We start from the raw sequence: 27,989 nt of genomic DNA on the forward strand, positions 1-27,989 counted from the left end.
TGACGTGGTTCAAATAATGAAATTCTGTACATGAAAAATGGCAAGCAATAACAAGTGCCAAGTGGTGGCAAATTATTAAGTATTTATTTGGTAATTTGCTTTGTGTTGTATTTTCTCGATTTAATCCAGTTGTGATATTGTTCTTTATTACTGAGTCATTGCATTTGTATTCATCGTTTTAATGTTGGCAAAAGAAAACATACAATGTCCGAAAGTACAAACATCAATAAAAATCCTGGGCAGGATAAAAAAATTGACGTCTCTGACTCTGATTTAGCAGCGCCAAGTGAAGTGTCCAGTATTGCAGGAAGTGTAACCCATAACAAGGTAAATAAGTAACATTATTATGATTTTATTTAAGTAACGTCGAAGTGAAGTAATACTTGGTTCAATTTGGTCCATATTGCTCCATATTAGTCAAGGTTCTTATCTAGATTTTTTAAGCAACTCCTATTTATAATTGATTATTATATCATAAATTGTATTTATAAGTAAATCTAAATATTTAAAAAAAAAATTAAACAATTCTCTGAGCATTAATAACGTTATGTTCATTAATCATTATAATATTAGACATATTTCATTTCTATGAAATAACTTAATTGTATGTCTATAATGAATATGTAATAATGATAATTATGACTATCATTACTATTATTGGAATTACAAAATTTAATTTATTATAATCATATACAAAACTTATGAAAGGACTTCTATTGTTTCTTTCTATTTTTGTTTGCAGCATTCAATCTCTTCAGAGAGGCAGATTAAATTTGAAAGAGCTCAGAAATGCTTAGAAAATGCTGCCCTTGTATCTAAAAGGATTAAAGAACACCGCAAAGCTACTGCCGAACTCTTGGGTCGGCCATTCGGTGAGGAACTGCTCGCAGCTGTGCTGTCTTTTGTCACAATTACAAAAACCAATCAAATTCAATCACTGCTGATTAACACTATTTTAAGTATAAGTATAAACAGACACCAAAGTTATTTATGTTTCTTAAATGAACATCTCTCAAACAGTCTTATTGATGTAGATGAATAAATTCATGAGACTTAAAATGTAGAGAAAATATTTTGATTATTTATAAGTTAATGTAATCTATTATTTTGTGTATTTCTAGAAGAAGATGTTGGAGATACAGCATCTGAAGCGGCAACCACCATAAGTGAAAAAACTAGCTATTCTGTTGCAACAGATACATCTACGGCAATGTCTGTGCAAGATGCACTAAACAGTGAGTAACAATGTTTATTTTTTTATTTTAACAGGTAATAACTTAATAAGCCCACATAGGACAGAGTAAGGATTAATATTGATTTTAAAAGAATAATAAAATAATTTTTATTCTATATACACAATAGTAAAAATATATTTTAGATATTTTATCGAAACCTTATTGTGATTCCCATTTTTATTTCAGTTCCTGGAATTAGTGAAAGTCTGGCTAATACTTTAAAACAAAAGGAAATATTAATGGAAAGAATTAAACAGTATAAGGAAATAAGTAAAAGGCCAATGAAAAAAGTAGTCCCAACTACAAGAAGAGATTCAATAACTGATACATTAGATGTGAAAAAGGTGGGTTTACTTTTAAGTATGTTGACATATCCATGACATAACAACATATAATTTATGACCGTATTTTTATATTCTATGTTTAAAAGTACAATTAGATATTAGTAAGAATCAATAAATCAATTATTACAGAAAAACTTTATAAGTTTTCTACAACAAACTCATATGTATTAAGAGCTGATAACAGTACTTATGACTCACATTTACTATTACATATAAATGATTTACCATTGTATTATCGTTAATGTTAATTTTATTCAGGACTCTAACACAACTGACATCACAAAACTTACAAATTTAATAAAAGAAAAAGATAACAGTCTAAGTATAATGCAAGTAAAAGTCAAAGCAATGGAAACAACAATTTTAGATTTGCAAGAAAAAATTACAGAGAAAGATCAAATAATAGAAGCAAAAAATAAAGCTACAACATTAATGTCAGATAGTTTGAGCAAAAAAGGTTGGTGAAAAATATATGAATGTAGATTCTTATTTGTGTTTTTATTTTGTACAAAATTATGATGTTTCATCAGTTATTACATTTGTGTGACATTCAATTGATTAACTTAGTTCTTACATCATTCAATACGAAACTGATAACATTCTTAATAGAAATTGTGGCTCATCATTTCAAAATATTATAAATATTTTTCAGAAAAAGATACCACTGATTTACTAGAAGATACCAAACAGCAGATGATAAAAATGCAAAATAATTTTATAGCAATGGAAACTGAATGGAAGGAAGAAAAATTAAAATTAATAAATGAAATAGAAGAAAAAAATGATAAAATAAAAAATCTTGAGGAAGCGAATACAATATTGGAAAATTCAAGATTTGACATAAGTGTTGCTCATTCTAAATTAGCAGAAGAGTTAGACTCTAAAGTTAAAGAGATCAATGAATTACAGGATAAAATTAAGCAGCTTGAAGACTTCCCTACAACTGAAGTCAAAGACCAAAAAGATCCTGAAGAAGAAAAGGGATCCCTTGAAATAAGTAATATGGAGGAATTAACAAAAAAAATTGAGTTGTTGGAACAGATTAATTGTGAGTTAAGACATGCAAATAAAGAGTTTGAAAGTCAACTTGCTTTAATAAATCAAGAAACAAAAACTAACATATCACCAAGTAAAAAAGGTAGTCCTCTTCCTGTGCGCAAAGGTGGCAGAAATGCTGCTTCAAAAATGAAGTCCCCTTGGAGTCATTTGTCAGCTGAACCTGCACAACAAGAACAAGACAAAAAAGGTAAATCTGACAAACCGAAATTAGATATGATACTTCAATCTCTTAATAAAGATATTTTACAAAAAGAATATTTAATATCTGAAAAAGATACTTTAATTTCGGAGCTTCAATCTGAAAATACTAAAAAAGAAGAAGTGATAAGAGAATTGCAATCATTAGTTGACAAACAAAAAGAAAAAGAAATGATTGATATTGGCATTTTTGTTGATTTACAACAAGCAATCAAAAAAGATGGTGATGGTGATACAGAAACAACGTCGACTGACGTAAAAGATTTAGAAAATAAATTAACAGAAGCCCAAAATCAAATAGCCACACTTAATGATGAAATTGACGTGGCAAATAAAAATATGATTAAAGTTAAGTCTAATTTCAAATTAAAACTTAAGCAAATGCAAAAGACGATTGAAAACTTCAGTAAAGTATCTGACGCTAATGGTGAAATAGTAAAGTTAAATGAGGAGATACACCAACTCACACAAAAGGTAGCAGAATTGGAAGAAGAAAAAGGTAATCTTCAACTACATTTGGTTGATTATGATAGTGGAAGATGTAAGTACAGCGTTACATTTCTCAATTAAAAATTTTATGTTTATAATCATATATATACTTTAAAATTTTGATGTTTATATTTGTATATCTTTTCTTACAGTGACTGAATCAGATGTTTATAAGAAATTAGTCGAAATAGAAAATCTAGCCGAGGCAAGACTTAAGTCTATAAGTTTACTTGAAACCCAGAAATTTGATTTGGTCCAAGGTAAAAATATTTTATTGTATATGTAATTAGTATTGATAATTTTACTAAGTTCAAAATTAAGCTTTTTTTTTACAAAAAGTAAAAAAAAAGATTAAACATTGTAAGTTTCCAGACTGACGTTATAACCATGTTTCAGAGCTTCACAGCTTACAACAGAAGAATTTAGAAATGGAAGATAAGCTGGCAGATATATCCTTTATTCAAAATGAACAAGTATGTTCAGAAATGAAGTCTGTTCAATTAGAAGAGCAAATTGATCAGTTGCAAGCATCTAAAAAAGAGCTAGATCTTATAATTGACAACTTAAAATTGGATAAAGAGCAATTGAATGGAACTATAAAAAATCTACAAGAAGAAAAAGAAGAGTTAATTCAAAAGTTGGAAAATTATATTCAAGAAAATATTGAGCTTAGTGATAAACTAGAAAAATTAAGTGCTGAAAAAGTAAGTTCAGCAGAATCAATAGAGATTGTAGAGTCATTAACAACACAAGAAAAACTGGAACTTGAGGAATACAATAAATCTCTTCAAACAGAAAAGAAAATTGAAGATGATCATCCAGAAAAATATATTTCTCAAAGCCACGAGCAAAAAGAAAAATTAATGGAAGAAAGTATGGAGCTAAAAAAGAAAATAGAATTGTTTACAAGTGAAAGACAGGAAGTGATGGAAAAAATGAATAATTTATCATTAGAAAATGAATCATTAAACAAAGACATAAAAGAGTTAAAAGATCAATGTGATAGCTTAAGAAATAGTGTCCATATACTAGAAGACGAAAAGAATAAACTTATCTCTCTCAATGACGAACTAAATCAGCAAATAGAAGACCTTAAACACGAAAAGAGTGAAATATTAAGAGAAACTGCAGAAGCAGTCAAACCGTTAAGTGCTGAGGATGTAATAGACGGGTCAGTCGGTGAAACAGTACATCAAGATGACAAAATTATTGGCGATAAAGGCGCTAGTAGAGTGAAGTCTGTAAAACAGTTGACAAAAGAAATTCTCAAATTAAAAAATACCATAAAAGAAAGAGAAGACGAAATTGGTGATTGTCAGATGAAAATACTATCATTGGAAGAACAACAAGAAAAGCACAAAGAGATATTACAAAACATTGCTTCAAAGGAGAAAACTATCAAGAAGCTAACTGATGAGAATAATCAATTAAAGAAAGAAGTAGAAAATCTAAGTAATGAAAATAAAGCAGAACATAATTTACATCTAACACAAACACATGAGCTATTGCAAAGTGAGATACAAAAAGTACATCAAGAGTATAATGCAGCTATAAATGCTCGTGACTCAAGAATTCATGAGTTGGAAAACATTTTGTTGGAATATGAAAAACAAGTTATTAACTACAGTAATACTTTGCAACAGAAAGATAAGGAAATGTCGGAATACATAAACCAAATAACTAAATTAAATGACCTATCACAAAAACTTAAATCTACTGTTGATTTACTTGAAGACGAGAAGGCAAAGGATCAAAACTCGGAACATATAAAATCTTTAAATAAACAAATTTCGCTTTATCAAAAGACTTTGTCTGACTATGAGGAAAAATTAAGAACACTTGAAGAAGAAAAAGTACAATTACTATCCTTAAAATCCAAACTAGAAAATAAAAGTAGCAACCTCGAACAAGAAATACAAAAACTGCAAGAATTGTTGAAAGAAAAACAAAACCTTATTAAAGATACACAGATGCAACAACAAAAACAAGCTGATGAATTATCAACTGTTTTATTACAGGCTAAAGAACGTGATGAAGAAATACATGAAATAAAGTTACAGTTAAGAAAGGAATCTATAGAAAATGAAAAATTGCATAACATTGTTGTGCAAAAAAGCAATGAAATCAATGAACTTACAAAATTATATGATAACGCGAAAGACAAATTGAATTCTGTTTCGGTTGATAAAAATGAACAATTATCTGCCATTGAAGCTAAAAATAAAGAATTGATGGAGAAATTGAAAAAATTTGCTGTTAATATAAAGAAAAAGTCGGCAATGTACACAGAATTGGAAAATCAATACCACGAAACCCAAAAACAGCTTCAAAATAAAACTGAACATTATGAGCAACTTTTGATTCAAGTAGAAACCATACCTGCATTACAAGAAAAATTAAAACACGCAGAAGAAGAGTTCAACCGTTTGCAATCTCAAAAAATTTTACTTGAGCAGAAGTCACAAGAAATTTTGAATTTACAATCACAGATCGAAGTTTTACATAAAAACCATGCTAACGACGTAGAAACGATTACAAAATTAAATGAATCATTGGATTTAATAAACAAAGATTTATATTTTGCTCGTGATGAAAATAATAAACTGAAGGCACAAATTGAGAGTTTGAATAATAAAATAGTGGAATTTGAAATTGACCAAAAAAATAATGCCAATCTTTTGACGAAATTATCATGTTTAGAAGGTGATTTAAATCAAAAATTGGAACAAATTACTGTACTATCTAGTCAAGTTGAAAGTTTGAATGAAAAGTTAACGCAGGTGCAATTTGGTCATGATGCAAAGGTACAGGAACGTGATATGTATATTGAAAGCTTACAGTCAGAAATTGATAAATATAAAAACAGAATATACCGCCTCGAAGAAAGTATTTCCGCTATGGAGAACGGGCGCCAATCTTTAGAAAGGAAAGCTGATAATCTGGATATCCAATTACATGAAAAACAGAAAGCTTATAGTGAGTACATAAATCAAGAAGATGAATTAGTAAGTAGATTGGCGGTACTTATCGATAATGATAGAGTTGTTGAAAAACAATTAAAGGAAATCGAAAGTGAAAATAAAGAATTGCACTACAAAATGCAAAATCTTAATGATGAATACCAAAACTTACAAAAATTCTATGCGGATTTGCAAAATAAGTATAGTACATTAGAAATGAAAGCAGCCCAAGTCGATACTATAGAAACCGATATATCATCATATCAATCGCATATTCGAGAACTGGAATCAAATATTAAAAAAATTACAAACGATCATAACACATTGCTAGGACAAAAGAAAAGGGACATAGAAGAATTAGAATCAGAATTTAATACACAAATTGAAAATGCTATTAAAGAAAAAAAGCTATTAAGCGAAAAGTATGAAAAAATCAATGATCATGTGTGTAAGCTGGAATCAAAACTAAATGAATATAAAACTACTATTGAGCGTCAAAACATAAAGCTTAATGAAATGGCTCATGACAATCAGATGTTAGTTGAGAGATCTACTCACAGAGAAAAAGAAGTTTCACCTGATTATACTGAACAGTACATAAGCGAAATTAATAAGATGAATTCAATACTTAATTGTAAAAATGAAGAAATTACAGAACTAAGTAATAAAATACAGCATTTACAAGCACAATATTTGTCCCAAATATCAGACTTACAAAATAAAAATACAGAATTGACTAAAAAAATCGAAGATTCAAATTCACAAATAAATAATTTAATAAAAGATATCAACCTTTTCAAAGAAAATAATGACCATCTTAATAACCTACTTACACAAAAAGATGAACAAATCAAACAGATAATGGATAACAAAAAACTATTTTTCGAAATGAACATACCAAAAACTGAAGGAATGACTATTTCATCTACAATAGAAGCAATGGACAATGAATCGAAACCCGTTGATATTTTGTCACTTCAGTCACAGATAATATCAGACGCTGAATTGCTTCAACCTGTAGTAAAAAAAGTATCTGAAAACATCCAGACAAATCCAAGAAAGACGCGTTCAACCTCGGAAGGTGTAACAGAGGAAGTAATTGTACCGAAAAAGTCATACCTATGCTACAAAGAAGATGAAGTTAAAGAAGAAAATGATCCTTTTAATTCTGAGGAAGGTTGGGGGCTTGAAAGTACAGAAGAATCAGAGGTTGTAACACCAGGTTCTTCACAGTTGTATCAACAAATTCAACTGCTTAACGAAACAAACACCAAGCTGAAACAAGAAGTTGATACCTCGAACACTAAGCTATTGAAAGCTTTAAAGAAATTAAAAGAATTAAAAATTGCAAATGATATGCTATCAAAGGATTTACAATTAACAAAGAAAATTTCTCAATCATCTATGCTCGATATGACTATTGAAAATGAATTATCAAACAATGTCGAAGAATTAGAGAAAAAAGTTCAGGAACTTAATACAGATCTTAATAAAGAAAAACTTGAAAAAGAAGCCTTGAAGAAACAAAACGAAGTGTTCAAAAATGCTAATGACAGATTATTGGAAATGAAAGAGAAAATGGATAACGAGTTAGAAATGTGGAAGTTTCAATTTAAGCAAGTAAATGATAAATTTTCTTCCTTACAATGGGAAGGTGATGGTAAGGATTCCAGCCCAAATCCGCAGTCTGTATCAACCCAGCGAACCTTTAAAGAAACGAAAGTAAATGAAGAGTTACTAAAATTAGAGAAAGAGAATGATGAATTACAATCGATAATTGATAATGTAAATGCCCAAAATAAGGAATTATCCACGCAACAGGAACAATTAAAGGCAGAAATAAATATACTTACTCAGAAATTACATCAACAGTCAACATTAACCTGCGATAACTGTAACAATCTTAATGAATATAACAAAGAATTAACAAAGAAACAAGAACTGTTGGAAAGTGAATTAAACTATCATAAACAACAATTAGAAGAAAGAAAATTATGTGCTGATTGTGAAAAATTAAAACTGCAGATTGAGGAACTTAACGATAAGTGTAAGAAATTAGAAGAAAGTAATGCAACGCTTAATGAAAATTTACAAAAAATAGAAACACAATACAGTGAATTATTAACGCAAAATGTCCATTTAAAAGAAATTGTTGAAGAGAATCAGTTTACATTTAAAATGTGTGAGAATGAACTTTTAGATAAAAATCGTTCACTAATGGAAGAAGTTCAATCTCTAAAACTTTTAGAAAACGAAGCTACTTCAAAGATAACTTCATTAAATGCTGAGCTTGATAATATGAAGCTTCAAATGACACAATCTCCTGAAAAACTCAATGTACAGAACAAACATGAAGTTAATGCTTTGGAACTAGCAGAAAAGTATAGCACTTTGGAAGAACATTGCTTAAATTTAAAGCAAAATCTTGATGAAGCAGCTAAAAAGAATTGCGATCTTGAACTGGAAAACAAAAGTCTGACGGAAAAAGCTATTGATTGTGAAAAACGATTAAGCGATCTTAATGCAAAATTACAAAACCTTAATTCAGAAAATGACCAACTTTTGTCAACTGTTACTGAGTTACGTTCGTCAGTATCTAGCGCTATGGACCAAAGAGGATTTGAAATAGCCGAATTATGGAAGCAACACTTAGGACAGAGGGAAGCTGAATTTCAACAAATAGAATGTGATCTTAGAACACAATTAACTGCAGCAGAGGCTAAGTATGAACAACTTCTTGAAAATGTTCAGTCGTCCAGTCAAGAAGAAACAAATAAAATTGTTTTATCAGAACAAATTAGTTCATTGCAAACTAAGTTACAAGAAAAAGAGGAACAACTAAGAAGTCTTCAACTTAAATATGCTGAAGTAATAAATGAACTTGATATGCTTCGTTCAGAAATGGAAGATGAGAAACTAATACATGAAAATAAAATTCTTGTCCAACAAGAAGAATATGAAAAAATGCTTCAAGAGTTGAATAACAAAAATCAATTACGGTGTGACGATTATGAAAGTACACTGAAAAATCTCCGGACGGAATTGGACGCAACCGCATCTGTTAATCTTAACTTGAATCAACAAATCGAGGAAATACGAAATGTTTATGAAAATAAATTAGTAGACTTGTCTAAGCAACTTCAGGTTAAGGAAAGTGAGATATATCAAAAAACAAGAGACTTTACAATCACTTTAACACAAAGAAATGAAGAATTTGAAAATGTTAGGAAGCAATTGATTGAATACGAAAAGAAAGTGGAGGACTTGACTTATGAAAAGGAATCCGAATTAGCAATTTTAAGATTAAAAATGCATGAAAATACTGAGCGCTTTGATAAGATGCATAAAGATATTGAAGATGAAAAGAATAGTATCTCTGAATCACTAAAAGAAAAAATTATCGAGTGTACAAATCTTAATAAACAAATAGGTGATTTAAATAAAGTTTTAGAAGAATATGCAAACAGAGCTGCTGAAACACAAACAGTTTTAGAAAGTCAAGAATTAGAAATTGTAACGCTGAAGGATGAAATATCTAGTTTAGAGGATACATTGAGGGCAGCAAGTACTAAAATAGAGAAACATGTAACATTTTCATCTGATACAAAGCAGGGTCAAGAGGGTGGAATATCAGCAGCTAGTCTAGATAAAGATCTTTTGGATGCTGTACCGAGAGCTGAGTTAGATTTAGCGTTATACATGTTGCATCAAAGAGATGTACGGTGTGAAGAACTTACAATGGAATTGACTCAGTTACTAGAAGAAAGAGATACGCTCCAGTTACGACTCTCTGATAGTTTACGGTCTTATGAAGAATTGAAGTCGCGTTGCAATTCAGCAGGATTAGATGTTTCAACAAGCTCGAGTCACGAAGGAGTTTCAGATTTGCCGACATTTAATGTTGAAAAAGAACGCCAGTTTGTCGACACGCATAAAGGGCAAACGTCACGCAGCAGCAGTATAAGCGATCCTGATGGGGATAGACCAAAGTTACAAGCCAAGTAAGTAATGTTACTCACGTATTGCATACATATTTTATACTTTATACAAATAAAAATAAAACTAAGCAGTTTATCTATCTTTATAACGAATCTAAATGTATTTATATCAACAGTCTTATTTTATTACAAATGGCTCCTGCTATCACGGCCTTCATTCTATTGTTTCTAAAATTTTTTATATTCTATAATCTGTCTTCATTTAAGAGTACATTCATTTTTCATATCTTACTTTCAGAGAGATTTTAATAAAAAATAGTTAGTACTCATAAAAAAATTGTTAACTCCAAAAATTTAAATGACCTGACAAATATCCAGTAATAGTTTTTGTGGCATTTTTGTGTTGATTATTTATTTTTAGATAAGTGATTGTGTAATGCTCAAAGTTTCTCTTTCGGTGGTCTAAAGTATATTTGATTTTCTTACTTAATTTTTATTTCAGGTTGTCTGAACTGCGTAGTGTGAAACACAGTCGAGATGTGCGATTCCGTCACGAGAGCGAACAACGGCAACTAGGTATGCGTCTGTTGCAACGAGATGTCGCCAACTTACCAGCGGAGGCGGTTGAACAACTGACTCAAGCTCATCATACACTTTGTGAGTATTGAGCCATTTAACATAAGTTGTCACTTCGAATTCTACAGATTAAACACTAATTTATTGCCATATATTATTACGACCTCCGTGGTCGAGTGGTGTGTACACCGGTTTTCATGGGTACGCCACTCCGAGGTCCCGGGTTCGATTCCCGGCTGAGTCAATGTAGATTATCATTAGTTTTCTACGTTGTCTTGGGTCTGGGTGTTTGTGGTACCGTCGTTGCTTCTGATTTTCCATAACACAAGTGCTTTAGCAACTTACATTGGGATCAGAGTAATGTATGTGATGTTGTCTCATATTATTGCCATACAAACGTTACAAGATAGATATGGCAATAATATAAGGCATAGGCACGGCTAGAATGTGTTTAATATGTCAACTGTATCGTACACGCAGCATATGGGTTGCCAAAGCGAGCGAGCATTCCACTGAGGACGCCGTAAGATATGGGTCACGGCGGGGCTGCGTAGGAGAGACAAGAGTATATGTTTAAATAGATAAGCTCCCTATGTATATCCCTCACTCACATTATCCCACAAGTTTAGGGCAAGCTTGAAAACTTTTCTGTAGTAGCTTTACCAATACATAACGATTCGAAAGTGTTTTGTTGGAGCATACTTGTACAATTTTTCATTTATATTGAGTTTTATAATTAACTAGCAACCCATCCCGGCTTTGCATAGATGCAATACTGATGCAAAGTATTCTTCAAATTTGTTTATTTACGGCATCACATTAGAAACATCTAAAATTATCAGTATTCCTTTACTATATTGTTCATGCTTTATAAACAAAACTCCACTTGAAGCAATTTATCTATTAAAAAAAACCGCAACAAAATCCGTTGTCTAATGTTAAAGATCTAAGCATACTCAGGGACAGACAGCGGTAAGCTAATTTGTTTTAGGTTATATAATAATGTTGACTTAATATTTTCTTTATTTATTTATAGCACGAGACACCCAAAGTACTCCAACAGTTCTTCTCAACTGGCTGCGAGGGAAGAGCACGCCTAAAGTAGTACATATGTGAACACAAATATAATGAAACATAGTACTTTAGGAAGGTTAAGCTCTAAATGAAAGTGCATCTATTGCCCTTCACATTGTCACCACGGCACTGCACAATTGAATAATGTTTAAAAATAAAACATAGAGTTACAAATTGTGCATTTATCAAGCTTGTTATCGAGAAACGAATAACGCCAGTATCAGTATAATTAGTTGATGTTCCTGGTAATATTATTTCTTTTAAAAATCTTGCAAATGCATTTCTTAATTAATTCTTTCTGTTTATTTTTACTTAACTCTGCTTATTACATAAGCAACTCTTTGATGAAATTTTATGATGAAAAGGTATATAAGTAAAAACACTTGCTTAATTTACCTAATATTTATTTAGTGTACATTTTATCAGATGTCATCAGAATGTCACTACACTGTTACTGGCAACGACGAATCGAGTCGGTTTTAATAAAAAAAGGTGCTAAAATTTTTCATTCCAATATATAATTATGTAAAAATATAAATTGAAGATATTTTCGTTTGGAAAAAATAAATAAAGAAAAATAACATATTTCGTCAGACTGCTTGACCAGAGAAAGTTCTTCAAATTAATTTGGTTTTTAATTATTTTATTATTATTTAATATAATAAATATACATATTATGCCACAACAATGTCCTGTTGTGTTCTTTGAATCATACATTTTAAGATATAAAGAAAAAATGTGTGCAAACGAACGAAAAGCTTCTTGTTGAAATTTTAGTTCAGAACCATGTCTTTCCTTAATGTAAGTTCCAATAAATCTTCCAATATTAGTTCTACCTATTATATTTCTTACATCAACCATTCACAACTGGATTCAATCGCTAAAATTTTTAAGAATTAGATAACATCCCAAATATTCTAAAATAAATATTATTTAGTAATAATTTCAATTTTGTCATAAAATGGTAATCATGGAATGCTTTTAAACTTTTACTTTTAAAACAGCCATATATTATGTTTTAATTATGATGTGTTAAATAATGAATTTATTTGATTTAACGGATTGTAAATTTAATGTGTAAAGTAATAGGCAATGATAACAACATATTGTGCCTTTTTTAATTACAATCTTTTTTAACACTTCATTGTATTATTTGTAATGTTATGGGTATATAAAATTAATTATAGTATATATTATTCATTGTAAATAAATTAATCAACAGATTTCAAAGTGATTAATGCGATTATTGTATATGAAAGTGTAAATTTGTTTTCCCATTAAATGGTAATTATTTTAAAATGCAGTTTTATTTAAATTTACATTATACTTTCGGATTTTCGGGTTACTACAGATATGGTGGAGTACCCTTACGGTATTTTTTGGGTAAATATTTGTTCCGTGTGTTAATAAAAGAAACTATAATTTTGTAATTTTTTATTGTCGTATTGTTTTAAATATCTACATCTCAATTCGCAACAACCATACAGTACAGATACTCAACTTAAAACGTAATGATCACATAAAAAAATCAAATTTCCGCAACTTCGCGTGTCATACAACTTTAAAATTTAATTAATAGAATACAATAGAAAAGATCACTTCTATTAAGAGTTTTACAGCTCTATAAACTATGTACAACATTGGGAAAATCTTAATTTTCCACTACATACTTTTACTCTATTTCATAACAATCATATTTCTTAAATCTATTTAAAAAGCCAAAAATAAGCATTAAATTTACTATTTTTAATGCGTATATTTTCCCACATACATGTAAACAATTATATAATATAGTATATTATTTCTATTTATAGTCAAATTTGAAGATTCTACGTATTTAGGTAGTAGTACCACAACCATGCTAACTATTAGTATTTATTATCTGTTTTACTGTTCTAGGCGATAGCAAAGAATGCAGTATTTTAATTTTATATTCATTTAACATAGTCAATATAATTTTACAAATACTTTAAAGTAGTGTTACTTATGGCACCACATGCTTACAGCATAATAGTATATATTTACATTTATTTCTAGAAAAAAATATATTTATACAGCATAATGGCTAATATAATAAATTTATTTGAGTGGTATTAGAAAGATATAAATTGTCTAGTGAATAATGAACATATACTCTAATGGCAGTAATTAGATTTATAAATGCCATTACATATGTATATATGATACATATTATATCTTAGAAATGGAAGACATTGGACTATTATTATTCAATAACATATTTTCAACTTTATATAAATGCAGATTAAACAATTAAAAATAATGTAGATCTTAGATATAATATACGATTAGCTTTCTATCTTTAACACTTACTATTATTATAAACATACTATTTGCATTCTCCACCCGTACTTAAGCTCTACAAAATATTAATTATCTGTGGAAATTATATCACAATATTTTAATGTAGGTAGATAGTGTTTAACTTTCCTCTTCGTTCAAGTTTAGAATCATTAAGTACAAAAACTATTAAACTTGACTATTGCATAATTTTATTTTCAGTAGTTGTAGGAACAATAAAGTAAACTTTTAAAACTAAATGTAAACCTAGCTTACCAATGTTACGAAAATCACATTTTTTTTCTATAATTAATCCAATGACATAGTACCCCTAAGTTAACATATTATGACTGGAAGTGACTATGATTTCAAATTAAATCAACTTTCTAACACTATCACATTAAATGTTAGGTACTTATACGCTAAAGATAATAGTTGGTACAACATTCGTCAAAAAGGAACAAAAAGAGAATCTTCAAAACAAAACATTTAGCCCTTCGTCTACTTTATATTTAAATTAATAATAATATAATATAATTTAATGTGTATATCAGAAGAATTGTGTTGGTTATGTCATTTATCTATTTGTCTGTGTTAAAGATTGACATACTATACATATTATATTAAAGTTTTTACAAAATAAAAGCGTAATTTATTGCCTTCCCCCGATATACAAAGAACTATTCTTGGATCTGAATTAAACTGATATATTGAAACCGTTTAAGTAATTTTGGTCACTGTTCACTGTTTTTACTTAAATAAAATTTATTTTGATCGAAAATCCAAATTATACTTTTGTTTTTAGTAAAATTTGCTTTGGTCCCAGATTAACAATTTTGCTACGACCGATTTTTGAAGAATTTGAATTTTTTTGTGTATTTGTCAAGCAAAATTGAAATTTTTATCTTAAAAATAAAGAGGTAGATTTTAATTTCAAGATAACAACTAGAGCTGGAAAAATATAATCATATTTCTTAAGATAAATCAAATTTTGTATATTTCAGTGCAATGCCTCTGCCTATATTGATTGCTAATTTTTAGACTAGAGGCAAAAAAGTAGCACGCAGGGCTTACGATTAATGAAAACTATGTACACATAAATCCTTAGACTACACGCGCAGTGAGTAATACCTACGTTGAACACGTGCATTTGTCAGTCTTAGTATCAGTCCTCAACCACGGATGCACCGCCATATTCTTTTAGTTTATAGTATTTTCGTACTAATGCACCGTAATTAAAACAATTTTTCCTTGCCGAACTGCTGGCCAGGATACACGCTACTGGGTTATTTAAAAATGCACGTCTCGGACGTCAGTTGGGGTGGCGGCATTACTGTGAGCCTTGTCCTGGGTCGGAGGTGGCGTCCACCCCCCCGCCTCCCGGCCTTGTCCGTTTGGGGCAGAAACGACGCGTTCTTCAATTAGTTTTTGCACCATCTCTTCGATTTGCTCCAGGCATGTTTGCAGACAATCCTATAAAACAATGAAAATTATGTTATTAATTGAATATAATATAAAATTTAAAAAAAAGAGTAAAAAACTTGTAGTGTTTTAATATGAAAAAACGTTATATAGATATTTACCGGGTCAATGCCAGTTAGCTCATGTAAACGCGGAAGATGTCCGTCTAATTCTAGGCCACGTAGTGCAGCAGCGATGCTGCAGGAAGCCAGAGTGCTAGCGGGGTACAAGGTGAACTCATAATCTGTAACAAGAGAAATATAATTCAAAGACTTATAAATAAAAATATTAAGTATGGATAACTGAAAATTGAAATGTTAATTGATATTTCCTGTTGCAATCTACAATGTATTAGCATTGTTAACTACGCTACAAATACGATTGAAATAACAAATGAGCGCTTTGCCTGCATATCAGTCTAAAAGCAGGTCACGCACGCTTTGACAATGTACAAGTGTATTTGGAGCGGATGTGAATAAGTCTATTACATAAAAATGCCGTGATTACTTCAGTGTTAATGTAGAAGGCAAATTGCTGCGACAACGACTTGCGGCTACAAAGCGCGAGTGCGAATACATTAGCGCGTAGAGGCTACACTCGTATCCGATAATGAAATGCTCTTTTCTCCTTCCCGCAGGTTGTTGGTCCCTTTCTGGAGAGTGTAGCCTCAAAGGAGCCGGCATCCGCCCTCGCGCCCGCATTCCATAGCCCGCGCCCGTTTTACTGGAATATTTCTCACGGACTTGCTTTGGCAAAACCATTATACGTATACAGATACCTCTTAAAAAGGCTCTACCGTGGACCGATTTGGGCCTGAACAGCTCGAGTTGTATTGAACAACCTGTATTTGTACCGTAAAATAATTGGCATGTAATTAAATGTGGGGAGAAATTTCTAGACGTAAAGATAATTTAAAAATACTGCCATCGATTCGACAATTAATAATACGTTAAAATTTAGTTTTTAAGGGCCTGTGAGGAATTATCGATGACAAAGTCATTTCATACATTTTAAATACTTCATTTATATTCAAGTACGTATATTTTATCATTTTGCATGCCCGCAATGCTTATTTTTATTTGAAACGATAACACAACAGGAAAATCAGCAGAATGACCTTGGAGGGCGAATGCGTTTAAATTGGATATCTGTACTATTTACATACTTTACTAGCAAATCTTTATTAATATATATATGTGATATTACAAAGTTCAATTTGTTTACCGTATTATGTAAAATATCTTTATATTTAAATTATTAAGAATTGCAGATAATACCTCTTCAAGAGCTCAATTCATCATTAAGTAGGTATATTCCATTATACTGCCGCAGTGTATGGATACCGAATACTCTTTCAGCATCATTTAAGATTTTTTGTGGCGGCGTACTCGAGATAAAAGGTACGAGTAGGGTAGGAACAAAACGAATGAGATGAAACAACGAGAGCGGCCGCTCATTGGAAGCATTTGCATAATCTGATGTTAATCAAACATCGAAGCCCTACCGCTTTTACCGCGCGACGACCGGTTCGGCTATTGCAACGGACAATGTGTCAGACTAAGCAATAAAAATACCCCATTTTTGCTATCGACCCCATCCTCGATTATGAGACAATATGCAAAATGTCATACCTATAGAAATGCAGGTAAAGAATATGACATATTTAGATGAATAACTACAAACCAAAAAAGAAAAATGAGCGCAATAACGTTACAATTATTAAAATCTAATGAATGCGCGTATTACAGGATATGAAATATAAAATTCATACAAAAGCCGCGAGCTATAAGCGTGAGCCTAACAACGATGACATAATCGTCTTATTATCCTTGAACGTGAAGTGTAGGTACCAATAGATGTGGAAACGGTGCGGGCGGGCGCCACGACGTTCTGACTCTATTCGCAAGGTGAACGATCTCGCGAGGCCGCGCCGGTAGTACATGTATCTACGTAATGCTCACCGGAACAAATAGGTGTTCTCCGCACCTATGTTCTACGTTCCCTGTCTGTCTAACCGCTCAAATCTACCTTAATGTGAGACCGCCCGACATACTCGTACCTGTCCGATAAGATACCTGTCTTCACGTAATCGAAGCCGCCAGTCGTCTTTTCAACTATGTCTGAATATTCTTTATAACGGTCGTTTCGTTAATCAGGCATACTTGAAACGTTTAGGTCTTATCTTAAAATGCTAAAGACAAATTGTGTTATTTGTTCAGAAAATACTTCACGGTTATAGTAAATTGCATAATAGAACATAAGTTTAATATCTTTAGTAAGTTATTATACATTTTCAAAAGAGTATAATTTGGGCTATTTATATAATGACACATAATGTAGGTCTGGGCGGTATAACGAATGGTACACGAGAGTGCTACGAGATCAAAAAGCACTTATGTATTATATTTTATTTTTTCAATTTATCACGAGGCATATATGATCGTTGTATCACATACAGGCAGCATACGAATCAAATGGCACCCTATAATTTCTATCTTATATTTTTTTCAAAAAGGATAAGCAATTTACATTCAGCAAAACTGACTACAAACGAGGAATATAATATGTTGAATTAGCCACTGCGTGACATGTAAGAGATGATATCTGAGGAGTGAGTGAAATAAAAGAACTGTAGCGTGAACTTCACCGACAAAAAAACAACACGACAGCGGCGGCGAACAACAAAAACCGTTGCACAAAAACATATGATCCCAGAGGGATACGGGGGGTCTGGGGGGTGCGGGGAGAAGTCCTGAGGCGTGCTGGAATGCGCTCGGGCGAGCGGCGTGGGAGGCGCCGCCGCCGGCGCGAGCGCACCACACACACGCGCCCTCGCCCTCACTCTACCCTCACTGTAAACAAACCTATTCACATCTCACCGCCTCTCCGGTCCTTGCGCCCACTTTTCTTATCTTTTCTACAAGAAACGAATGTATATGCAATTTGTCCGAAATTGCTTAAAAATATTTTTTATGCACTTGTGTTAAGACTTTCAAATAATTTCAAGTCTTAATCTGTAAGTGTGTGTAAAGCACAAGTTGCAGAACGTTGACGATACTTTGAAAAACACAAAATACGTGGTAGAGCATAGTAACTAACGCTTTAATTAATGAAGTGATATAAAGGTCAACATTTTTTAATTTAAATGAAGACAATAGCCATAGTACTCATCCTACCCATCTCCTAGATGTATAGAGGTTCAGTGACACATGATATTATACACATGCCGACCTAAGCGGACCCAGTGCGACATTGTCGTGACATGACGTGCTATCGAGATGCTAATTACTGTCTACCACCGCAAACAAAAGGTTTCGAACTTAGTTGTGACGATCGCAAGTTAATTATGTAGTTTATATACCTATACTTTAATTGTTAGCTAATGTTGCTGGCAAGCGTAATCATAAAACCATTTTACGAGTCTTCATATGAATCTATCATTAAATTTACCAAAAAATAATTAAAACATACCTCTGGCTGCAAGCGCGATGAAAGTCTGAGCGTGCCTCTGGACCATTTCCGTGTTGACATGCCCTCGTAGAGGCAACCGTGACAACAGCAGCGGCAAGAAATCGTGCGCTGTCACTCCGGCAACGTCCCATTTCAACTTAGAAAGCACCAACAGCTCCCAGCTCTGTTGACAATACAAACGTATTCATAAATACCAAAAGTAATCGTCACAAATAATTTTAATTTCGAAATGATAAAAAACGTATCATAATTATGATAAACGTAACTCTTCGCTTTGATGTTTATTAAAACTCGTGTGATACGCTTATTTGAGTTCATATAATTAATTAGTGAAAGAAAGCGTTGATCGTTTGGGACAATAATGTTGCATTCCAGCCACGACATCCGTTGTAATCGTAAACATGCCGTTTTGCTCGACTTCCCGGAACAACGCGTAGGTAGTCCCCGAGTCCCTAGATATCGTTATGTGATCAAGCTGCTTATCCATATCTTTTTATACATAAAATAAACACGCATTATACCGAATGAGTGTACAAAATTTGAATACCTTTATTCATATTTAAATAAAATAGTATTAGAATTATTCATAAAAATAATATTGTAGTTAATATATATTAATACATATTTTATACATACATTTGTTTTGAGAGTATATATAAAAATAACTCCTAATTACAATAATTCGACATTACAAACAAAAATTAAGTAAATTGTAATATTTCAACCCCTATACGCAAAATAAGCTATATATATGAATGACCAATTTTATGAATAACTTTATTATTTTGTATTCACACAAACGCATACAAGCAAAGGCAATGCATGGCCGTTGACAGATAATACTCGATGTTTACTTAACTCAAAGGCGGGGTCGGACGCAGCAGCAAAAGTTAACTATTATGTCATTAACGATTTTATCTTCTACTCGCACTACTTTAAAGCTCAAACTCACGTGACAAAAAAAAACCTTAGAACCTATCGGTTATTGATAAGAATTGCTTGTGAATGAATGAAGTCTCATCACTGGGACTCGCACGATATAGTATCGTGTAACAGACGGTTCGCTTCATGACATTTAAGCATCAACCTACGAAGTTAAATGGATAAATATAATTTATAATAATAATACCGAAGATATAAAGAAAAGGTGTTCGAAAGTATAATAGTTACCATGACAGTGGTATGCGGGTCGACCGCGAACTGAAAAGATTCCGTATCTCTTTTGGATTGGGGTCTTTGAAAAGCTTCGGAAACAATGAGCTCATAAACTATTCACCGCAGAATTTGCTGCCACGATGAAAACTGATATGTAGATGATCTAGACTTTTATTCAACAATGACATATGAGAATACTTTATTATAATTTGTTGAACTTTATTTACTTGAAATCGTGCAGGATGTGAGAAAGCGGCACAGAACTCGCGACGTGCGGAATGCCATAACGTAAATTTATGGATGGTGTTCATTAGAGAAGCTTGCAAGGCGGCCTGGCTATGGCGGCAGCAGTTATCGAACCGCGTTACAGCCAATAAAGTGAGCTATGCAAACAGCCCTCGCCCGCGACACATTCTGAATTCCACGGTTGGTTCCCATGCTTTATCCAATTTCATTGAGCGGTGTGACTACGCTATATTATAGTCGTGCAATAAATACAGTAACATAACGCTACATAGCATAAAATATTTAAAATTAAATAGAATCTTGAAACTAATTTAAGTTAAATTAAATATAATTAATTTTTTTAATCCATGTTCGTTCTCCCGCTACGCATTGATATGACTAGCCCATCCCATCAATCGGAATAGTATCGAGGAGGCATGAATGCTTAAGTTACCTTGGGTATATTCTTTACAACGTGATATGCATACTACTATAGTAAGTCTTACGTAATATATTATAGCGGCAAATTCCTGTAAATTGATATAGTTGCTGAATTGACTTGCAAAGGCTAACTGACATTTAAATCAGTCGAGTAGTTATAGTGTATAATAAGACTGTTTTCAACCTTAAAATTGATTTACTTTGACTTGACTTTATTGTATTTTAAATTGTTTTATATTTTGTACGAAGCTTAAAGCGTAATCTAAAGCTTTGAGGTTACATGTCGCACATTTTTAACCACAAAAATTCAAACTTTATAACGACATGGCAAACGCCCGCATATAAAGTGAACTATTCAAAGGGTAAATTTAAATTTTATTACCTTCTAGAGAATTAACAACAATATTTTCAATTATAGTAATGGGGAGAAGTAAACTCATTTTTTATTTTTCTTTATATCGTTCTATAGTTCTTCAAGTATTAATTAATATTAAAATGTTTCAATATATTATTTTCAGTTTTTTTTAATAAACTGGTGTAATATACACGACGATGTGATTATTATGAGAGCCGGTGATTATTATAACGAATTGTAATGGCTACAGTCGGCGAAGTCTTTGGCAAACATCAGTGTAGACGAGGCCACATCTTGATTGGAATGCGACTGGTTCTCGTCACCCCTTCCCCTCTACTCTTCCCAATACTCCGGCGACTGTACTCGTGGGAAATAATAAGAAGAAAGTATAATGGAAATGGAATAACCAAACAGAACAAAGACCTTTTTTATTGTAACATTCTCTTACGTGTTTATTTTGAAAATACAGATGACAAAAGGGCACAAGGTTGAATCCATAGAGATAGGTTTTGTTTAAGCTAGCGGGAGATATATTATTTGCGCCGGAAACAAAGGTATCCCAGCCGTGAGATTGACAAACATACATTCGCCATTTAGCTGAGAAAATCTTTGTATGCTTCAATGTGCAAATAATACTATTTGTAATCTACAAAATGTGCGAGAGCCATGTTTGTTGTTTAATATAATCAATTCGTAATTACGACGACAAATAGAATTTCCTTATTCGCGAATGAGGAAACTGGAGCAATACAATAATTAAATATTACCTACATTATCATAAGCATGCTACGTGAATGCATGTATGTATAATTTCCCAAAACGAATATGTAACTAACCTATCTCAACAATAATAAAAAATGTTAATTCTCAATTTTAATTGTTATGACTTTATACTTTGAAGTTTTGTTTGTTTAAGAATTTGGGCGCATTATTTTATTTTTAAATATTGTTTTTATTTTATGTATGAACGATAGAATCCAGTAACCTTTGACTCTTTATTTCTTTATCACGAACTGCGTAAGATAAAATTGCTATGAGCAATATTTGTGCCGGTCTCTAATAACATTTTAATATTTATACTATACTTTCACAAATTTATACGAGTAAAAGAGGACGTGACAACAACTACGTCTTTTTTATTTTTATCAATGAACGGTTTCGTCGAATATAGGCGGCAATCTTAAGTAGTTCTCATTAAAGAAAGACACACGAGTTGTGTTATTGAATTTTCTTTTGACAAAGCTGTACGACAGCTCATAAAATAATGCTTCAATTATAATAAACGTACTGTGAATGTGAGAATGCACAGGTTTTATGATCGGGCAAAGAGCGCGGGAACCCAGTATTAAGACTGGCACGGATGCCGGAGCGCGCATGGTCTTTTTGCTTATTTCTACCCCGGTTTGCTTTGAGCTGCACAATCAACGTTATAACCCTGGCCCACGCGAGCAAGCAGACGTTGTGGTTATATCGAAATCATTTTGAGCTAGGTATTTTTAATATGCGCCATTAGCATAAAATATTAGTTGGTATGTAGGGGGTTACGGTTGTAGCTTCCTATCCGACACACTTGGATGAACTCCCATAAGATGAGCGTAATTTTATATGCATTGAGTGTGACGGCGCCGTTATTACAGGTTAAGCTATTATTTTTTTTAATATTCCCATGCAGACAGTACGCCGGGTAACCAATATAAATGATTTTATATAGTAAATATACTTTCCGCTCGGTGTACTTATGCTATCTGTTCAATACTACCTGTCTACGAATAAACGTAGAGGCGCTACGACATTGCTACGTAACGTATAGCGATTTGTAATTTTACGAAAGCGATCTTTAAATGTTTCATAAACTGTGTATTTAGCTTTATATTCTTAGAAAAAAACTCATTATTTCTTTGATTAAAACAAAACAGTTTAAAATGGAAAAATTAAAAGAAATTTAGTGTGGGTAACGTTGATATAGACGATTTAATATTATTTATGCATCACAAGCAGAATATAGTCAAACAATAGACATCGTTTTATGGAGCAAAGAGCTGTAAATTATTAGTCAGCGCTAGATCTTGATTATCATCACGTTTCGAGTAGGTATCGCACTGGCATCCTTTTCTTAAGGTCGAAACACGCTCACGGGCGTTAAAAAACGAATCATTTAAAAATAGTCAATTGAATTTGCCATTTCATGTGTCTTATATTATCAGATAGTTCGCACTAGTGATGTGACAAACAAGCAAGGTTAGCGGCGGTCGCGGGCGTGAGAAAAAATAAACGGCGTACTTCGCCTGTAATTGGCCTGATTGAAACGCGCTTCTCGTTCGGCGGTGTTTCCGAGAAGGCTGTCGGCTCGTTAGGGGACACTGTCCGCAGGGCAGCCCTCCTCCCAGACCGCTCCCTACCGCATTCTTCATCAACCAGAACGATCTTGCTCTAAACGTTTTTTCATTACCACAAAATACAATGAAGTGGTAATCTTTGACGAAATTTCGTGTCACAGACGTTGTACATCTCTAAAGATATTTGATACAAGTTTTAAAATATGAAGTTAGTTCAATAAGACGGTTCGGGAAATGTTTTATGTTATGTGACTTTATAATTTGATAAGTTACAAATTAAGGGGAAAGAACAAGTGTCATTGAATGCATTTAAAAAAAACAGGTCGAGTAAATGTGACGCACAAAGATGTGCGGTGCACTTATTATCTACTGAACGATTGGCGCTTGGGGCCCCGTCGGGTGGCCGCGACGCGCCCGAAATGCAACAGACATCGACTCAGTGTAATATGAATGTAAATAGCAAAACATTTTCCCTCTGTTCTCATATTTCAATCAAGCTATTAATATTTGGAAAATGCTACACACTTCAAGATTTCATTTGTTGGTATTAATTACCTAAAAAATATTAAATCTGCGTAGCCTGTAAATATAACTGTACTAATAAATTACGTAATTGAAACTAATGACAATGATAACGAAAACATACTGCCAATTCGCGCTTACACGCTGATACAAAGTGAGCTATTTCGAAAGTAAACGAATGCCAACGCCCTTAGGAATTAAGAACCATACACGGCACTAGACTACATTCACAAATGTGGCAACCTCACACTGCACCTTAACTTAGAGCTCAAAAATATAACGAAGATGTATACATATACAATGAATCGCAAATCAATTAATATATTACTAAATCTTTAAAATGTATAATTATCATTGCCCTCTAGACCAAAGAACGAATTGCGCTCAACTGCGACTTTGTCCTACACCTTAAGACAAAATATTTTGAGATTACTAATAATAAACGTTTATTTATATGTATCTTTTACCTCTTCTGAATCATGTGTGACACATACTTATTTTTGGATAGATGTATTTTTAAAGTATTCATAGTTGTAAACTTCGTAAGATATTTGGGAACAGTAAAGGTTGACCTTAGTGCATAGTGATGCTATGTGGTCTTAAAAAGTATTTTGAAATGTACGTAAAACCGTTATTGGTGGAATTGAGCCGTCGTAAATCTGGAATTCCAATCTCCACGCTCGTTGAGAGGCGAGGTTGTTAGAAATCAGCGGAGTAAAGCGACACGAAAGCGTCTGCCAGCTTCTTTAGCGCGCCACGATCGCATCACCATGCAACGTGCTTGCAGACTAACTTAATAACTTATGTACCGATATTTAAAACACAATTGTAACCATTATATCCTATTGCAAAAAAAAATCTAAATTATCTCTAGCTGAGTTAAGTAATATGAAATATCACACATGTAACGTATATGTATATGAGCTAAAGAACGATTTTAATATGTACTTGACGTAAGTATTTGGATACAGCTATGACGTGATCTATGTTTAAATTATTACTTTACGATTTCTTCTATACGCACCGAAATACAGTTTAATTACAACAAAAAGTTTGAATTCATTGTTACAATATATTATTTTATAATGTATGAAATATTGAGTAACTTACACAGAGGTCTGTGAGCGTGATGCTGTTGGCAGTGTAGAACACCAGCAGTTCAGCGGGCAGGCCGCGAGAACTCGGTTCTCGTAGCTTAGATGCGAGCAGCAAACAGGCGGTTCCCAAGAGTTGTAATTGGCTCTTCCCGACCATACATGTACTCAGAAATCTATCCAAGTACGAAATCGCCAAAGGGAAGACTTCTTCTTGACAACTTTGGTCTTCACACACCTGGAAAGGTATCAGTAGTCAGTCTATTTTATAAAGTGTCGTGTATTCTTAGAAATATCAAAACCGCGGCACACCCAGTACTGAGTTTATCATCCGGAGTTCCTGATAACCTATATATTTCATAAATTGTAATACATACATATTGCGATAATACAAAGCGCATTACTTTCCTACTTGTTGAGTTTCTTATCGACAACGGTTATTGAACGTTATTCGGTAAACAGTTTTCAACTTATAACAAAACCTAAGTATTTGTAATATGTAACGTGTAACTATAACGGACAATTTGCAGTAAAAGATAGAAAGAGTATTAGTTTCTGAAAGTTGCTGTTACGAAACTAAGTAAATACAGGAATTTATCGAAAGGTACTGGGAGTGAAAGCAGATGACACTGTAATGAACTAGTTATTCAGTAAGCGGAGAATGTCACGAGAGCCGTAATTTATCCTCGCATAGTTTCGCACGGTGTAATTCGAGAGCCCGGATTCTGATTCTATTATAGCGTTAAGAAAACATGCGCATCCCATGGCCGTCTCAGCTGAGTGTCTCACGCTCATGGACCTGTCAGCTGATTAACGTATGTAACAACGAAACAGGCCATTGTTCTGTTACGAACTTCCTACTTAGCGCTAGCGCACATGCAACGCTCTGTAAACTATGTGACAAAACGAATGCGATATCGCTGTAATGTTAGAAATTCCCGTGACTTCTGATATAAATAGTAACAAAAGAAAATTATTTCTAATTTAGTTTTGAGCTGGATATTACATATGTATATGTATGCTACTTAATTTTTTCGGTTTTCAATCGTTAGCTGAAAACTTTTTAAATGTATTTTATAACAATGTGTATTATGCATACATATACATCAATGATAAAAACAATTAAACAAGTTAAACATTGGCTGAGGACATCGGTTGTACTTTGAGACTGAACTTGAATGTTAATAATTGTAGTAACGATGTCAGTGACCTCACATCCACGGGAGTTGTTTCGGTCTGCTTGTGCTGAAATTTGGTAGGTATGCAACTGGTTTAGACGGTACGTAACCACGAGGTGTCGGTAAACTCTGTAAAGTAGGAGGCACATGCGCATTGCGCCGCCATTGCGCTGAGTGACGTCAGCAACCGTCGCGCTCGCTGCCCGAACCCCACGTGGCCGAGCTCGATTTTACAGCTGATTGGTTACAAACGCCCTCAAATTTCTAATCTATTTTTTCATTTTACTTATTTATTTTTTAAGTATGTAATATACACCCGGTCAAAAAGTTGTATAACTTTACCGAGTTAATGAATTAACGCAAACAAAAAAACAAATATTATTCATATAAACTAAAGTGACTTTTCTAATAATTTTTATAAAACGTTAATTTTGTACAATCGTATGTTTATGTGATATTAACGAGAGATAGTGCGCGTCCGGCGTCAGCTGTGTGCGTGTCAAAATCAGCTGATTATTCAAATAGAACGAGCGAGTCGCATCGGTCGGCGACCGCCTGCGCGTTCCGGCCGGGGGCCCCTCGCGCGCCTCTCTACCCGACTCCCGAGCAAGCGCTATGTACCACTACTTTCCAATGATTAAAATACAATACTTTTAGCGATTTATTCTGGTAAAGTTAATAACATACGAGTTAATTGCACCATATTTTAAAACAAAACATTGATATCAATATTAAAAAATATCATAGACATACCCTTTCTCATTATTTGCAATGTTCAGACGTATGATAAGCAACTTTTATACGAAGAAAACAAAACCTTCATTTTATTGATTCCAATAGGAATCACATTCAAAGATAACGAAAACTTAATCAGCTGATCGTGTAAACAAAGAAAGAATGTGACACTGTTATTCTGGTACCGCTTCAAAATAACGAACTAATCAAAAAGTTTACCTTTAAATTGTAAATACTTTTTAGATACAGATTTTTATGGTCGTTGGGTGAGCGAGTGGCGAAAGAGCATACATAAGCCATGGTTGCAGCCGCTGGTTAAGAGACCCTACACGTGGTTGAGTGGTGAGTAACAAAATGGCGAACGGTCGACGAGGCGGCGAATGAGTGGTGGCCGACCGGGCGGTGTGGGCGCGGCATGCGCGTGCGACGCATCACACGGGTGCGCTCACCTCTAGCATCCACTCGGCGACGAGCCGGCGCATGTGGGGAGTGATCTCGGTCTGCACGGTGCCGAAGTAGTTAGCAGTTACGGCGTAACGCTCCTCGGTGCGCAACAAGTTGTCGAGCACGCGGCGGCGCAGCAGCACCGGGTCGGAGGCAGCAGCGGCCGGCGCCGGCGCCGGCCCGACCCGTGCGCTCTCAGCGCTCCCGGGGCTTACACGCTCCGCACACAGCAGCTCCATGGCACACCGCACAGCGGCTTATGTATGGCTCGCTTGCTTCGCGTGTCGCGTTGTAATGTTGTCGCTTACAGCTGATCGAGCGCACCGAGCGGAAGCCGAGCGAGTACGTTGTGATGCTTCGGCGGCGAGAGCCTGAGTCACAGTGATCGGCGGGCGCCCGTA

At 33.4% G+C, this 27,989-nt stretch overlaps 2 protein-coding genes across 4 annotated transcripts; one reads left to right on the plus strand and one right to left on the minus strand.

The window, feature by feature from the left end:
• Window positions 1-10: 10 nt before the first annotated feature.
• LOC124544381 (protein lava lamp-like) lies at window positions 11-13,355 on the plus strand. 3 transcript variants are annotated; one of them, XM_047122905.1, is made up of 10 exons: window positions 11-327; window positions 743-872; window positions 1,122-1,235; window positions 1,422-1,579; window positions 1,838-2,036; window positions 2,232-3,377; window positions 3,478-3,585; window positions 3,722-10,286; window positions 10,726-10,880; window positions 11,836-13,355. In XM_047122905.1, exons 1-10 carry the CDS (start codon window positions 205-207, stop codon window positions 11,913-11,915), a joined length of 8,778 nt encoding a protein of 2,925 aa, XP_046978861.1. In that variant the 5' UTR covers window positions 11-204; the 3' UTR covers window positions 11,916-13,355. The 3 variants fall into 3 exon arrangements, with proteins under 3 accessions (XP_046978861.1, XP_046978862.1, XP_046978863.1); XM_047122906.1 differs by having other exon boundaries at window positions 1,125-1,235; XM_047122907.1 differs by lacking the exons at window positions 11-327; window positions 743-872; window positions 1,122-1,235; window positions 1,422-1,579 and having other exon boundaries at window positions 1,836-2,035; window positions 2,230-3,377.
• Window positions 13,293-27,989, minus strand: LOC124544382 (G1/S-specific cyclin-D3). The gene is made up of 5 exons (XM_047122908.1): window positions 27,594-27,989; window positions 25,248-25,469; window positions 19,104-19,266; window positions 15,755-15,876; window positions 13,293-15,644 (listed from the first exon to the last, which is right to left on the minus strand). Exons 1-5 carry the CDS (start codon window positions 27,825-27,827, stop codon window positions 15,462-15,464), a joined length of 924 nt encoding a protein of 307 aa, XP_046978864.1. The 5' UTR covers window positions 27,828-27,989; the 3' UTR covers window positions 13,293-15,461.

Source organism: Vanessa cardui, chromosome 4 (genome assembly GCF_905220365.1).
Source record: "Vanessa cardui chromosome 4, ilVanCard2.1, whole genome shotgun sequence".
Classification (NCBI taxonomy): domain Eukaryota; kingdom Metazoa; phylum Arthropoda; class Insecta; order Lepidoptera; family Nymphalidae; genus Vanessa; species Vanessa cardui.

What these genes read in the sequence shown, in the direction of transcription:
- LOC124544381 (XM_047122905.1), top strand. Translation starts at nt 205, where the DNA reads ATGTCCGAAAGTACAAACATCAATAAAAATCCTGGGCAGGATAAAAAA. An exon ending in TGATTATGATAGTGGAAGAT is followed by an intron (nt 3,378 to 3,477) that starts GTAAGTACAGCG and finishes CTTTTCTTACAG; the next exon opens with TGACTGAATCAGATGTTTAT. An exon ending in AGACCAAAGTTACAAGCCAA is followed by an intron (nt 10,287 to 10,725) that starts GTAAGTAATGTT and finishes TTTTTATTTCAG; the next exon opens with GTTGTCTGAACTGCGTAGTG.
- LOC124544382 (XM_047122908.1), bottom strand. Translation starts at nt 27,827, where the DNA reads ATGGAGCTGCTGTGTGCGGAGCGTGTAAGCCCCGGGAGCGCTGAGAGC. An exon ending in TCGCCGAGTGGATGCTAGAG is followed by an intron (nt 25,470 to 27,593) that starts GTGAGCGCACCC and finishes ATACCTTTCCAG; the next exon opens with GTGTGTGAAGACCAAAGTTG. An exon ending in TCACGCTCACAGACCTCTGT is followed by an intron (nt 19,267 to 25,247) that starts GTAAGTTACTCA and finishes TATTGTCAACAG; the next exon opens with AGCTGGGAGCTGTTGGTGCT.